Genomic DNA, 13,716 nt, shown 5'->3' on the forward strand with positions numbered 1-13,716 from the left:
TGTGTGTGTGTGTGTGTGTGTGTGTGTGTGTGTGTGTGTGCGTGTGTGTGTGTGTGTGTGTGTGTGTGTGTGTGTGTGTGTGTGATGTTTGGCTCGGATGTGTCTCAGATGGATTTTGAACCGAGTCGAGCAGCGGGTCTTGGCAGAGGATGTTGTTAGCTGTATACAGCCATAAAAGACAATTACCGCTATAACCGTTTATGGGGTGCAAAGCGCTGCAAGGCGAGAGGACACAAAACAAAAAAGACATCGACGACTTCGACAGCTGAGGCCTAACATTTTTAGCCGCCTAATTCCTCACTGACAATTTGTATTTTCAACTGATTATGGAGGATACAAACATTGACAGATACATCGACCATATTAAAAGTATTTAAATTATTTTGTGTACACACACACACACTCACACACACACACACACACACACACACACACACACACACACACACACATAATATATATATATGTATATATATATATATTATATAGATATAAATATAGATATAGATTGGATCTATCTTGGAACTTCAATACATTTTAGAGGTTTTGGAGCTACAAGCTATTTGCTTTGTTGTGACGCAGATGGACACAAACTTCAAAGAGTCGACCAGAGACAGTGCAATAAAACGCCTGGTCTGCTATACTGTCTGGCATTCCAGTTGTAATGGTTTTATGGCCATCCAGACACAATTAGCCCGTTTCCAGAATGGCAACCATTTGTTTTTTCTCTTTCTGTAGGACTGCACACGTAACAAAAGGTCCAGCGGAAATGATCGACTTTATTGGATTCTCTTCGACGGTTACGCGCAAGACTCACGGTCATTTCGAGCGACCCTTTGTCTATACCTGACTTGGGAACCTTTGACCCTCCGTTGCTTCGGGAGCAAACGCTGTAAATAAGGAACAATAAACCTTAGAAATGTGCAGGCGGGATTGAAAAAAATAGGCAACCAGGTTGCTGCAGCCTGAAAATACCCTCATCGTGCATACAACTAGATACATTCCATTTGAAATATAATATAACGGCCAATTAATAATAATACATTTAAGTCAATAATGCTTAAATAATAATTTCGATATCCCTCTTTTTTGAAAAAAGCTCTTTGCATCATTTGAACGTTTGTGCCTTGGTTAATCCACGATGCAATTCCAAGACATAACCAGGGGATGGCGCCAATTCTCTAGTCAACATTCTCACTCGCAGTAGTAAGTGTTCTACGACGTAATCAAACCATATTCATTCCAAATTACTCACGAGATATATAAACCTGGCATTGAATTAAAGATCCACTGGTTGTGTACATTTTAAACGAAACTCTTCTTCTCATTTTGGATGGAAAGAGGGCTTTTGCTTCTCATAGTTTATGCGCATATGCAATGTATTTGAGAAGATTTTTAAATTACCCAGACGCTTGATATAATTGACTAGAGCTCACACATAATAACATAGTAGATACCCAAAATAGCCTTTAAACAATAATAAGAATAACGAAAATTTCATAACATAGAACTACGCGTGGTGCATTATTTTTTCCTAAAAACGTTGTCATGTAAACTTGGGTGGTTATGGAGTTTCGGTAACATAACCAATCAATAATATTTAGAAAATGTAAAAATAATTGGCTTCAAGAAATAAGAATAATATAGAAATCCCTTTGCTTATTTCCTTATAAGGAAACTGTATGTTCTGTATACATTTCCAATTATATAAATATAAAAATATAAATAATCAACGCAATCTTAATTGTACCTACAATTCGATTTGATTTCTTCCTGAATTAATGTTTAAGTGAGCGTGCTTGTTTGTTTGTTCGTTGGTGTGTGTGTGTGTGTGTGTGTGTGTGTGTGTGTGTGTGTGTGTGTGTGTGTGTGTGTGTGTGTGTGTGTGTTTGTGTGTGTGGATGGGTGAGGATGTGTGTTTTCAATCGTGTGGGAGCGTAGCCAACGTGAGAGCATGAAGTTAATTGTACTCCACGGTCGGCGCCATAATGAAATCTATGTCCGGCTAGTGATTGGACGACAACGTTTAGGCCCAGATCACATGGGTAAGTTCTTTGGTCCAGGGGAAAATGGGCTTTGGTGTAAATCTAAGAGGTATTGCTATCATATATCACAGCTGCTCGTAAAAACGACACTGAGGATTCTGGGACAACAAATCAGACCGAGAAAATATGAGTTCTTATTATGTGGATAGTCGTTTTTTGTGCAAATATACGGCGGATAGTTATGCTTCCCAGAATGTAGTTTGGACTTTTTTAGGCGCTATTACACTGACTATAAAGACCTATGCTAGGACACATATATGGCGCCATTGCAAACGCCCTGTCCTTGCATGGGGTTAACGTGAGGAATGCAATGCAGGCCCATTCAACGCCGCAATGTTTACCTCGGGGTGTAGCCTGGGACTGGACATTTTGACAGTGTGTGTTCCTCAGTACCTTCGACCAGTCTGCTCAGTAACAGCTGTGACCGTCTGACTCAGACCAGCAGACAAGTTCCACTGTGTGTGCTCAAGGATTTCAAAATCTGGTATGACGGCGTCTCTGGATCCTGTGTGCATGGTCATAGAATAGATACATCTTGTTTTTCTTAATATTTACAAAATTTACTAAATACTTATTACATGGGACGTAATGGCTCGGATTATTTCGTATATACCTTGACCCATTAAACAACTTTCTTGTAAAACAAATAGGCCTACATTAGGCATTCGTTTCCTCTCCGTATTCCTTGTTGTTTTTCTTGTTCTATTATTGTGTTTCTGTCGGAGTCTATTCTCACCTTCGTGGTTGTTAAAATCAGAACTTCTCTTCCTATTGAGCAGGACTTTACAGTTTAACATTTAATTTGGGTTCAGGCGGCGGTATAGTGACAACACATGAACCATAAGGCCGTTTATTGCGGGCTTTATATCCCTCAATAAAGCGCCCGGCGGGTCTTCAGCTCTCTCCATATAGGATGGGAATTTCTCAGGGATTTAGAAGAATCGGTGATTCCCTTCACATTTGTTTAACACTGTTAGTGTGAAGAGCAGGTTAATATGTCTACACGGCTGAATCATACAAGAGACAGACCACTGTGCATTGTTTTTATTGAATTATAATTCGTCCAAGACATGTAAGTCATTCTTGTGGGTAGCATCTATAAACATAGAAATAATATGTTGGGTTGTTTTTTCCCAAAAGAGTGTAGTGTTACACAAACCTAATGGGATAAATGTTTCTATTTCTCACAGGCGGCAAATCGGTGCGGGAGGCACGCGCTCCATCTGAACTGGAATATATTTTTATCCATTTGTTTTTCTAGTGTGGTTATATCAATACAAATAAATGATATATAAATAAATACAAATATGGTATCAACCAAAACAGACCAACTAAACCAATTGTTATCTACTGGTTCTAAGAACATGCAATACATCAATACAAAACTATACGGAGAAACGAGGCCCAGATGGAACTGAGATCCGAACCCGGGGAAGAGGTCACTCTGATTGGTCCGAGGGAATTCTGGAGGAGACGGACAGAAAGACATCGATAGTTAATGAAGTGGTAAGGGAAAATTTACAATAGTTAATAGTCATTATGTGATCCTTCTGATAGGCCTATGTGTTCGCCACAAGTTTCATATGCCTAATAATTTCAACAATAAATAAGCTAACATGTATTTAAATTAGCTTTGGAAATTGATTACTTTATCGATTAATATCTAGATATGTGCAATATATCCGATGAAACGGGGGTGTTTCATTTGCAGTTCTTATTTGATTTGTATTAAAGTAATTTGTCAATGTAAATGATTGTAGTCTACCTTAATATTTTCAGCCTGTCATATTGTAAACATAATCAAACCCTCCTGGGCCGAGTGGCAATGCGTTTTCGGAGGGGAATGCAAACGCATTCAAGTGTCAAATGTAAATTCCCGAATGTTATAATGCTACTGATATAAATAAATTTGGAAAAAGGTAAACGCCTTAAATACAACATGAGTAGGCATTTGTGAATTATTAATAATTTCAATTATTACATTTATTATAATTATTCAGTGCACATTTACAAATGGAGCCACGTCTTTTATAAAAACAGCAATAATTCTAACAATAATGAATAGGCTACTAATATGAAAATGATTTTTTATACTAATATTGCTATTAAAACAACTAGAACTAATAGGCCTACTACCAACGATAATAAACAAAAAGGGATTTATCACACTCATCCTAATGATTATTGTGATATGTTATGCTTTACCCATACATAGCTCACTATTGGCCCATTCATGGTTCAAGGAAAGGCAGACATAATTTGGGGAATGCGAGCTATGGGGACGCGAGATGGGGCATGGCTGCTAGCTCGCAGGCTCATGATGCATGGGAAAATGCTGTTGAACGCTGCATTTCCTCTCCCCTCGGTAAGATGGCGCCTCTCTCACTGACCAAACCCCTTCCCTCATTCTTTCTCCCTCCCTCCTCCATTCCCCCCTGCTCTCCTCGCACAGGGTCATAAATCCGCCGTTGTTTATGGAAATTTACAACCTATGCAACTTTACGAGCCGTTGTGGTTTCTCATTGGCCGCAGATGGTCACATGGTAAAGAGCCGTGAACATGAACTTTTTTATAAAGGCCTATATATATAAATATATATATATATATAATAAATTATACATGTATATACTTTTCTGTAGCCTACCGATACAGAGAAGGCGTCATTTGACCGTCTCAGTCATGCACGGAGTTTGATTCTTTGAAGTACCTACGTTTTATTATGTTTGACATAATTTGGACCATCCTCCCTTTAAAAGGTTGACGATTTTATCGGGAAACAAAGAAGAGCCCAGTGGACAGCGCTGGGACTAGAGTTTGGACTAAATCGAGAAGGTATTATCATCATCATCTCGGAGTTTTGGAACAACATGGGAACGGACCCGGGCGCGTCTTTACACCCTGAGAGTGTTCGGATCCGTCAAGGGACTAGGCGGGTGCGTCACAGGGCAGCTTCTTGTCACCACGCGAGTGTACCTGCTAATTCACTCAACACATCTCGGCCGGTTGCAAGCGTGACAAGACACCGCATCAAGGTAGGACACGACTTATAACATTTTGCTCTTCCTATTTTTGCAGGTTAATCCAAAAAAATTATACTTAACCACTCCGTTGTTTTTTTTGGTTCGGTAAAGCTTATAAGTCAACTTGACATCTAAACCTGTACCGCCAATGCGTTGTAGGTAATTTTGATTATGTGCTAATGGTTGATGAACTGGCTGTAATTGCTCTGTACCTGTTCTGTTTCTATTCAGTCGAGGTTGACTATACTCTGTGATAGTTTCGTCAATGCTTCACGTGGTTTGGTGTAGATTTGATATGTAGGTAAATGACCTCTTCGTGTTAGTTAATTTTCTCAGTTGATTGTGGCAAACAAACATCCTCTCTGTCGCCCTCTTGTGGGAAGAATGTTAGATGCTTGTTTGTGGCCCTGCGTTGAACTTGCCAAGGTATATTTATTCATTTATCTGTGTCCGTGTTCAACCTTTAATCAGTTGCATTGTGTGTGTTGACAACCACATATTATTTACATTTCGGGCTTCTTTTTTTAAAAAAACTTTATGCTTATTTCATCTTCAAACTGTTGATTTAAAGCTTGCTGTGGCCTGTATGATTAACATGCTAATCTTGGCTATTTACTCTTACATAAGCATACAATGTATATACTATGCATGATGTGCACACAACTGTTTGTATGCCAAAATCATGCTAAGCTTGTTTTGGTGTTCTTACGGTTGGGGCGTAAACAGTCATTTTTACATTTGCCACATGTGTTGGCTTTGTTATAAAAAGCTGTTGTTCATCTATACGCTATAATATTATATAGAATGTTTTTGTTTTAGCTGCTTATTTAGACACATAAAATCGGCCTAGGTCCTTTTTAAATAAAAATAGTTTACGTGATGATAGTTGACATTTCCTCGCTTGACGCGCACAGGCAGTGATCCCTGCATGGTGTTAGTGTCTAAACGAGCCAGCAGGGAGCAGTGCCCCACCTTTGTTTCGCCTGCATGCTCCTGCTTCAAACCACATCACACGTTTGGCTATCACATTAGAGTCTACTGTTACAACGTTGTCTACATGCGTGTAAGGTTGTACAAACGTGTTGGTGTTTTTTTTTTCAGAAAAAATATATTTACTATAAACCTTATTACCAAACACAATAAGTAGCCTCCATAAATTCACAGCCAAAATGCATGGAACAGTTCACACACGCTCTCTGACCAAGGTGACGCAGTCACACCTGGAAGGTTATTCGGTTTGCCACCAAGACAGAGATATAATTACACACGTGCTGCTTTTCTTCATCAACTCAACCGGACAGAGAATATGTTGATATAAGCGACGAATCCATAGCAAAGCCTGAACTGTCCGTGTCGGCCAGTCTTGGCCGCAGCTTGGCGTGCACTGCTGCAGGCTGCTGGGTGCCCTATGCAGTTTCGTGTCATCGCTTTTGAAATATCGGAAGTGAATGACATATACTTTTATTTTTTACTTTGCTTATGTTCACTAGTGCGTTTAAATAGAGTGTCAACTAGGATAGGACTATGTGGAGTCTTTGATGACATTGCTATCACTAGGCTAAGGCATATGATGCACTGTATTTTGTAACCTACACGTTTTTTTACTTGCTATGTTAAGTTATATTATTATCGATAATAATTTAAATAGTAATAATACAGAATAGCTTATACTGATACTTATGATATAATAACACTATTAATCATGATAATAATACTCGTTTTTATTTTTATATTTCTTCAATTTTACCGACAAGGAGACATCGTATTGGATCTGATAGGACACCGTTTTAACATGTTGGTTGTATTGCTCTGAATCAATAGACATGGGAAATCTTATAATCACAACATTTTAAACGTATACGTTTATAAACTAAACAAAATGTAGGCGAAATAAAGAGCGTAGCTCAGCTACACTACGATAAGAAAAAATATTTGGTTTTTGCTTAGGCTACTTAAATATCTTAGCATGAACGGTAAGAAAGCATATTCAAAAAATATTTCTGCTGCTATTATTTAATAATAGCCTATTCAACGTTCATTCTTCTTAATTTATTAAAAACCTAACGACTTATTTCTTAAGTGTAAGTGCAGCATTTATGGGACAATTCAGTTTTTCCACTTTTGTAGTGCCTCCTCTGAATCTAGGCTTCTTATCTAGTGGAAGACGGTGTTTCCGATTTCTTTTTTGAAAAAAACCCCGTTATTATCCTGGTATAGGCTATATATATTTTTTTATTCTCAGAAAATTAAAATAGCGACATATCTGTATTTTTTCTTTAATTGAATATGGGATATACTGATCTTAATCTGCTTGCACTCCCAGCATGTCACTCGTATTGTTTGGAAAGCCATTACTTGTGCCGCAATGATCGTTAACCTCTGAATGACCCCGTTTGAAGCCAACGCCTCTAAAAATGACGCATTCGCGTAGTTCCCCAGTTCCGCCAGACGATGGTGCACGACGACAATTCAGATCACCGATTTCGAGCTCCCAAGATCCAAACTCAGACGCGCGTCGTTGCGCGTACCCTTTACATCCCACCCATATTTTCCACCGTGCACGAGTTTACCTCTGGAGGTCATCAAGCAGGATTTACGACTGGTCAACAAAAGCACGTGATTCTAAGCCGTACCCCATATTTGGGTGTCTACGTAAGAGAGAATCAAGTACATGTCCTACTCATTTCCATAATTCATCATAAATTGTGCAGGGGTGCTTTAGAACGCGCTAAACCATCAAGAGCCACAAATCAAGTACGTACGTTTATTGTATTTCTAAAATATAAAAGAAACTATACTTAAAACGAACAACCGTGGATTGTCAACAAATGAGCTCCTATTTTGTGAACTCATTCTGCGGACGTTACCCCAACGGCGCGGACTTTCAGTTACATAATTATGGAGATCATAGTTCGACAAACGAGCAATACAGGGACTCAACAGCCACCATGCATTCCAGTAGGTATGGCTATGGCTACAACGGGATGGACCTGACCGTCGGTCGGGCAGGACACTTTTTGGGCAACGAGCGATCGCAAGGCTACTCCCCGAACCATTCGGCGGCCACCACGTCCTCTGTCGAGCAAGTCAGGTACACTCAAACCGCCAACAGCACTGGGACCTCTTCGCTGTCCCCTCCACCTGACCCTCTTCCGTGCTCTTCGATCGCGAGCTTGTCCCCGGTCACCGAGCCTCAGCAGCAGCAGGTTCAGCACCGAGCTATCAAAAACTCCATCGCCAGCGCGTGTCCAACGCCGTGTTCCAACTCGAATGGCGGCGCGATGCTGAACCGGGCTGACTGTGCAGCCAAAGCCATGCCCCTGGAGGAGGACAAGCCCGCGGGAAGCGCACAGACAACTTCCCAAATTGTCACCGACTCAACCCAACCTCAGATCTATCCGTGGATGAGGAAACTACATATAAGTCATGGTAAACTTTCAAACTTCCCCATACTTCTTTGAAATGGTGTTATAGTAGCATGATTGACGATAGACGTCTTGGATAGTATAAACTTTACAAGAAGATTTAACGGACGTGTAGTCCTTTGGATTGCTATTTTTTGTAAAAGCGCTATTAGAAAGTGTCAATTTCCATCAGCACCAGTGATCACCTGTTTGTAATACCTAATTTTAAATACACATAAGCATAGGTTACCTCAGCGTCTTGGTCCATCTTTATGTGATAAAATATGCTATATGTTGATTAAAATGCCCCACGTGTAAACTTTTGTCGAACTTAGTTCATACTTTAAACTTAGGCTAATAAAATATGTGAGATGGCACATATCAATAAAGAAATGTGAATTATAGTATATTTTAAAATATAATTCGTAGTTCACACCTGCGGACTGCAAATGTTGCTAAAATCAATATAAGAAATTGTGGGTCAAATAACGATATGTATGCCCTGTGTTTTTGCCTATATCAGATATGTCTGGTCCAGAAGGGAAGAGGGCGAGAACTGCGTACACCCGGTACCAGACCCTGGAGTTGGAGAAAGAGTTTCACTTCAACCGGTACCTGACGCGCAGACGGAGGATCGAGATAGCCCATGCCCTCTGCCTCTCTGAGCGGCAGATCAAGATCTGGTTCCAGAACCGGCGGATGAAGTGGAAGAAAGACAACAAGCTCAAGAGCATGAGCATGGCAGCAGCTGGTGGCGGAGGCTACCGGCCTTGATATTGTGTCAAAGGATAGCACTCACAAAGAGAAGGTTCTGGAAAGTTCTGGTCTTGTATCATTCCCCCCATGCAAATTGTGCGAGAGACTTCTTGGACTTCTTGGTTGGGGCCGTGGGGCCCCTCGCATGCCAATGACGGGCCCTCTATTACTTCCGATACAATTATTATACGTTTTTCCTATTTTGGACCGTGTTTATGATTGTGTAAGTAATGATGATGTACAGTTCTGTTTAGAGTTAGAGGAAAGCGCAAAAATAAAATACACGTGTAACTTATTCCTTCTTGAGAAAGAATTCAATACAGTCATTTAAAAAATGTTGTGTCGCAAAAAAGCCAGTATGTGTAATGTCGCCTATACCAGAACAAAAACAGCCGAATAAAATAAATACATATGTTGGTATGAACTCTAGCTGCCATTATGTTTAGCCTTTTGTTTTATATGTATGTAAGTATGTATGTATGTATTTATTTAATTGATGTATTGTACCGAACATTTAACTTGCTTCTAGACCAACAACGTAAACCTTGTGTGGTTATTCTGTGCGTTGTGAGCCGTGTAAGGGCAGACGTCCCAATCCAATGTTGTATGTAGCTCTGCCTTGTATTCTCCTTTCTGCACGGGCTGCTACTTTGTTTTGCATTATTCGCCTCTCGCAGCATCTTAGTAAAATGTGCTTGTCTTTGTTTTATATATATTTTATATGTTGAAGGTCCCGCGGAGACCCCCAAATTGCATTAAGTGTATAGTGCCATCGTGATAAACCTTTTTGTAAATGTTTTTAAATGACTGGAAGTCGAGAAAATACTATAACGATGATGATGGGGATTATAATAAACTTTCTACTGGAACGGAAACACCAGACTGCATGGTTATTGAAAAAAGATATGGGCATGTTTGTTTATATATATATATATATTCTCACACTCATGGGTAGGCCTACAAAGTGTTGGAAGTCAGTATTTGTCGTTTACAAAACATTCTATTTTTTTTTTATTGCCCAGGTGTGGCAAAAGGTCCAATGAAAAAAGTTATATAATTCACAACTGTAAAATATTGACCACACTGCGTGAATTATTAGGCTGGCCAACCTCCCAAATGTTATCTTCCCAACAGGTAGACCCAAGGAAATGTGGTTGTTTCACTCACCTTGATAAGGTGGGCATAGATCCGCGGCCAGAGACCAGCTAGAGGACCCGTCGCCTGCTCCTGGGCTCGGACTTGGCGCTTTACTCAGACTTTGCCAGCTCTAAACTTTATTAGTCGGGTTCTGGCTCTCTGACATTTGGTGGCTAAATGAATGGAGGTTTGTCAATGAATTAGATCGTAAAATCATCCAGAGCGCGACCAGATAGGCTCGCTGGCCATAAGCGGTCACGTGGTAGCCATTAAAGTAAGTTTTATGGTTTTGGGGAGTTGACAGTATATTGCACATAACATATAATCGCCCTGACGCGAGGCTTCGTCTTTTACTCTCTCCTTGCAGGCTGTAAGTGTTGCTTGACCGTTTCACCACTTGCCTTGCTCACAGTGGTGACTCAAGATGGACCAGAGGCGCGCCAGGAGAAGGAACATTTCTCACGGTAAGTTTCTCCAGAACAAGTAGACTTGTTCATTTCTAGCGTGTGCGTGGCCCCAGAGTGGCCGGCCCGGTGCTAAACAGCGTTATGATTGTATTCGCTCTCTCTAGCTAGCCTGTATTAGTCAATTAAGCTCATTTGTGAGTTGTGCGGTGCTTGAATGCTGCTCTCGGCAGATGTTGGGCAGGGTAAGGTCCGGCTCATGGCTATTTAATTGCTTCCTTCCCCACTGTAACTTGTTTTCCTCCATCTGTGGTGTAACTCATAATCTATTTTACATGTTGGGTAATTATCTTTTGTCCTCATCCACCCCCTTACTAACCTCTGGTTGTTTAGTTGATTACTTGTTAGGATCAGCAGGCCAACTCTAAAGCTACTAGACGTGTCTGAAAGTTGGGGTTCTGGAGATGTTATCGGGAAGGGAGCACGCGCTAGAGGTACAGTTGAATTAGTCGGCAAATTTGATCTAATGGGCTTCCTTGAAATAATGTAGCGATACGCATCGACAAAGGACTGTTGCTTTTTCTGGACACTATTTTGCGCCACATGTTGGTGTCTTAATTGTTTTCGTTTATAGTATACACTGCCAAGTAAACACAATCCACGCGCGCACACACACACACACACACACACACAAACGCACACCCACACACACACTCACCCGCACACACACACACACACACACTCGCGCCCACACACCGACACACCGACTAACTCCGACACAAAACGTCACACACAAACACACACACACACACACACACACACACACACACACACACACACACACACACACACACACACACACACACACACACACAAACTTGTTCGTTTTGTTTTGTTTAAGACACGTCCCTTTCCAGTAAAAAGTCACCAAAAAGCCTCTCGTTTGAGTCTGTGCCTCTTTTCCGTGTGTGCACGCTCTTAAGTAAAGTTCCAACATGTAGGACTAACCCCAAGAATTGTACCCTACATTCAACATTTGAAATTGTTCATAAAAAAGTCCAGAAGTGGGATTATAATACATAATTTAGTTGGTTTTGTTGTGTAGTGTGGCGGGAGTGTAGGAAGGTGAAGCAGTTAATGGGAGTTCGATTACTTCTGTGTCCGAAAAAGGTTTTAAGGAAATCTTATTCCCATTTTGGGCACTAGTGGATTTAAACGTGCATGTAATGATTAGTTGATACAACAGACCAATCAGTTATTGTGAAGCAGTCTACCTTTACTTGTTTTTTGGCTGCAATCATGAATTCACACACATACACACAGACACACACACACGCACGCACGCACCAACTCTCCCTCACCCTCTCTTCTCTTCTCTCTCTCTCTCTCTCTCTCTCTCTCTCTCTCTCTCTCTCTCTCTCTCACTCCCTCAGCCACAAACACAGACACAGACACAGACAGACACACAGACACACAGACACACATACACACACGCGCGCGCACGCACACACACACACACACACACACACACACACACACACACATACACACACACACACATATACACGTACACAAACACATGGTACCAGATAATCATCCCTACAGAAAGCCACAAACGCGTGGTTTGGTTAACCTCGCGCACGAGTAGAACGATCTCATCCACACTGCTAAGAACCCTGATTCAACTTTAACAAGCAATTATTACGTTCTGCGGGCCTAAATGGACCTGAGTATAAACACAATGAACAATCATATTAGCTCTGCAGCTGGATTCGTCAGCTAGATTTTAATGAAAACATATTACGGCTTACATTGGATTTTTTTTTGGTAAAACAAGAGAAAAATACGCAAATTTCACATCATGGAGCAAAGGCATTTGCTCAGCAGTAACAGCAGCAACAGCAGCAGCAGCGGCAGCGCTACAGCGCCGCTCATAGAGGAAGGACGCATCCTCAGCTCTGGAGGTTCAACGGGAGGTCAGCCGCAGCAGAAAGATAAATCTGCATCCTCTCAGCGCCACCAGCAGGGCTCGCTTTAGGCCAAGTTCACTGTCAGCCTCCGCCTGTTCCCTCTCCGTATGTTCTAGAGGAGAACCCCCCCCCCCTCTCCACCCGAATACATACACACGTAAACACGCGCACAAACGCACACACACATACGGACAAACACACACACACACACACACGCACACACACACACACGCACACACAAACACGCGCACGCCCGCACACACAGGATAATATATTATATGGAAATGTTTCTGATGCAATGCCTTTGTTCTATAGGCCTGTATACATTTCGTTTGTATAAATTGACTATAACAAAAAGGGAAATATTTGAGTATAGTCCCTGCTCTCCACATTGCGTATTTTAACAAAATTGCAAATACATCCATTGCACAAAGGTATTTTCGTTGTTTTACTGCATCAACTGTTGAACGACAAGAGTTTAAGAGTCCATGTTTTCGTTGACAGTATTTTAGATTCGCTATTTTTAGGAAAATTAAGCAAAGTAGGCCTGAACGACATTTTCTTTCTACTATCATGCCTATTCTGACATCTTCAAACAATAAGCGTTAAATGGATGCATCAAAACAAAGTAGGCTAACAGAAAGATATACTTCTTAACAATTTTCAATCAAATGGCGATGCGATCATGCGAGATGCTTCTCGAGGGGTCAAAAGCTCGCGGAGACCGACGAGAAGGAGATAGGGGGTCAAAAGTGTACGCGCTGAACATGTCTCCCTCATCTGTTCTATTGGGGCTTGATGCCAGCCTTATAATGGCAGTCTTCGCGACGCAGACAAAAGATGGAATAGCGTTGAATTACATATGTTGGACGTTGCACTCCAGGTGAACCCTGGAAGCGGAGTGACCCCGCGCGCAGGACCAGGGGAGGGTCCCCCCTACACGTCCCAAACCTCAAGATTGAGTGTCTGGCGTTTTATTA

The 13,716-nt window shown here is 41.2% G+C and overlaps 1 protein-coding gene across 1 annotated transcript; it reads left to right on the forward strand.

Annotated features, from left to right (window-relative positions):
* Window positions 1-7,890: 7,890 nt before the first annotated feature.
* hoxa5a (homeobox A5a) lies at window positions 7,891-9,243 on the forward strand (the record flags this gene model as incomplete). Its single annotated transcript, XM_079748952.1, has 2 exons — window positions 7,891-8,494; window positions 8,993-9,243. Exons 1-2 carry the CDS (start codon window positions 7,894-7,896, stop codon window positions 9,241-9,243), a joined length of 852 nt encoding a protein of 283 aa, XP_079605078.1. The 5' UTR covers window positions 7,891-7,893.
* Between the last annotated feature and the right edge of the window lie 4,473 nt (window positions 9,244-13,716).

Source organism: Pollachius pollachius (genome assembly GCF_949987615.1).
Source record: "Pollachius pollachius genome assembly, chromosome: 13".
Taxonomy (NCBI): domain Eukaryota; kingdom Metazoa; phylum Chordata; class Actinopteri; order Gadiformes; family Gadidae; genus Pollachius; species Pollachius pollachius.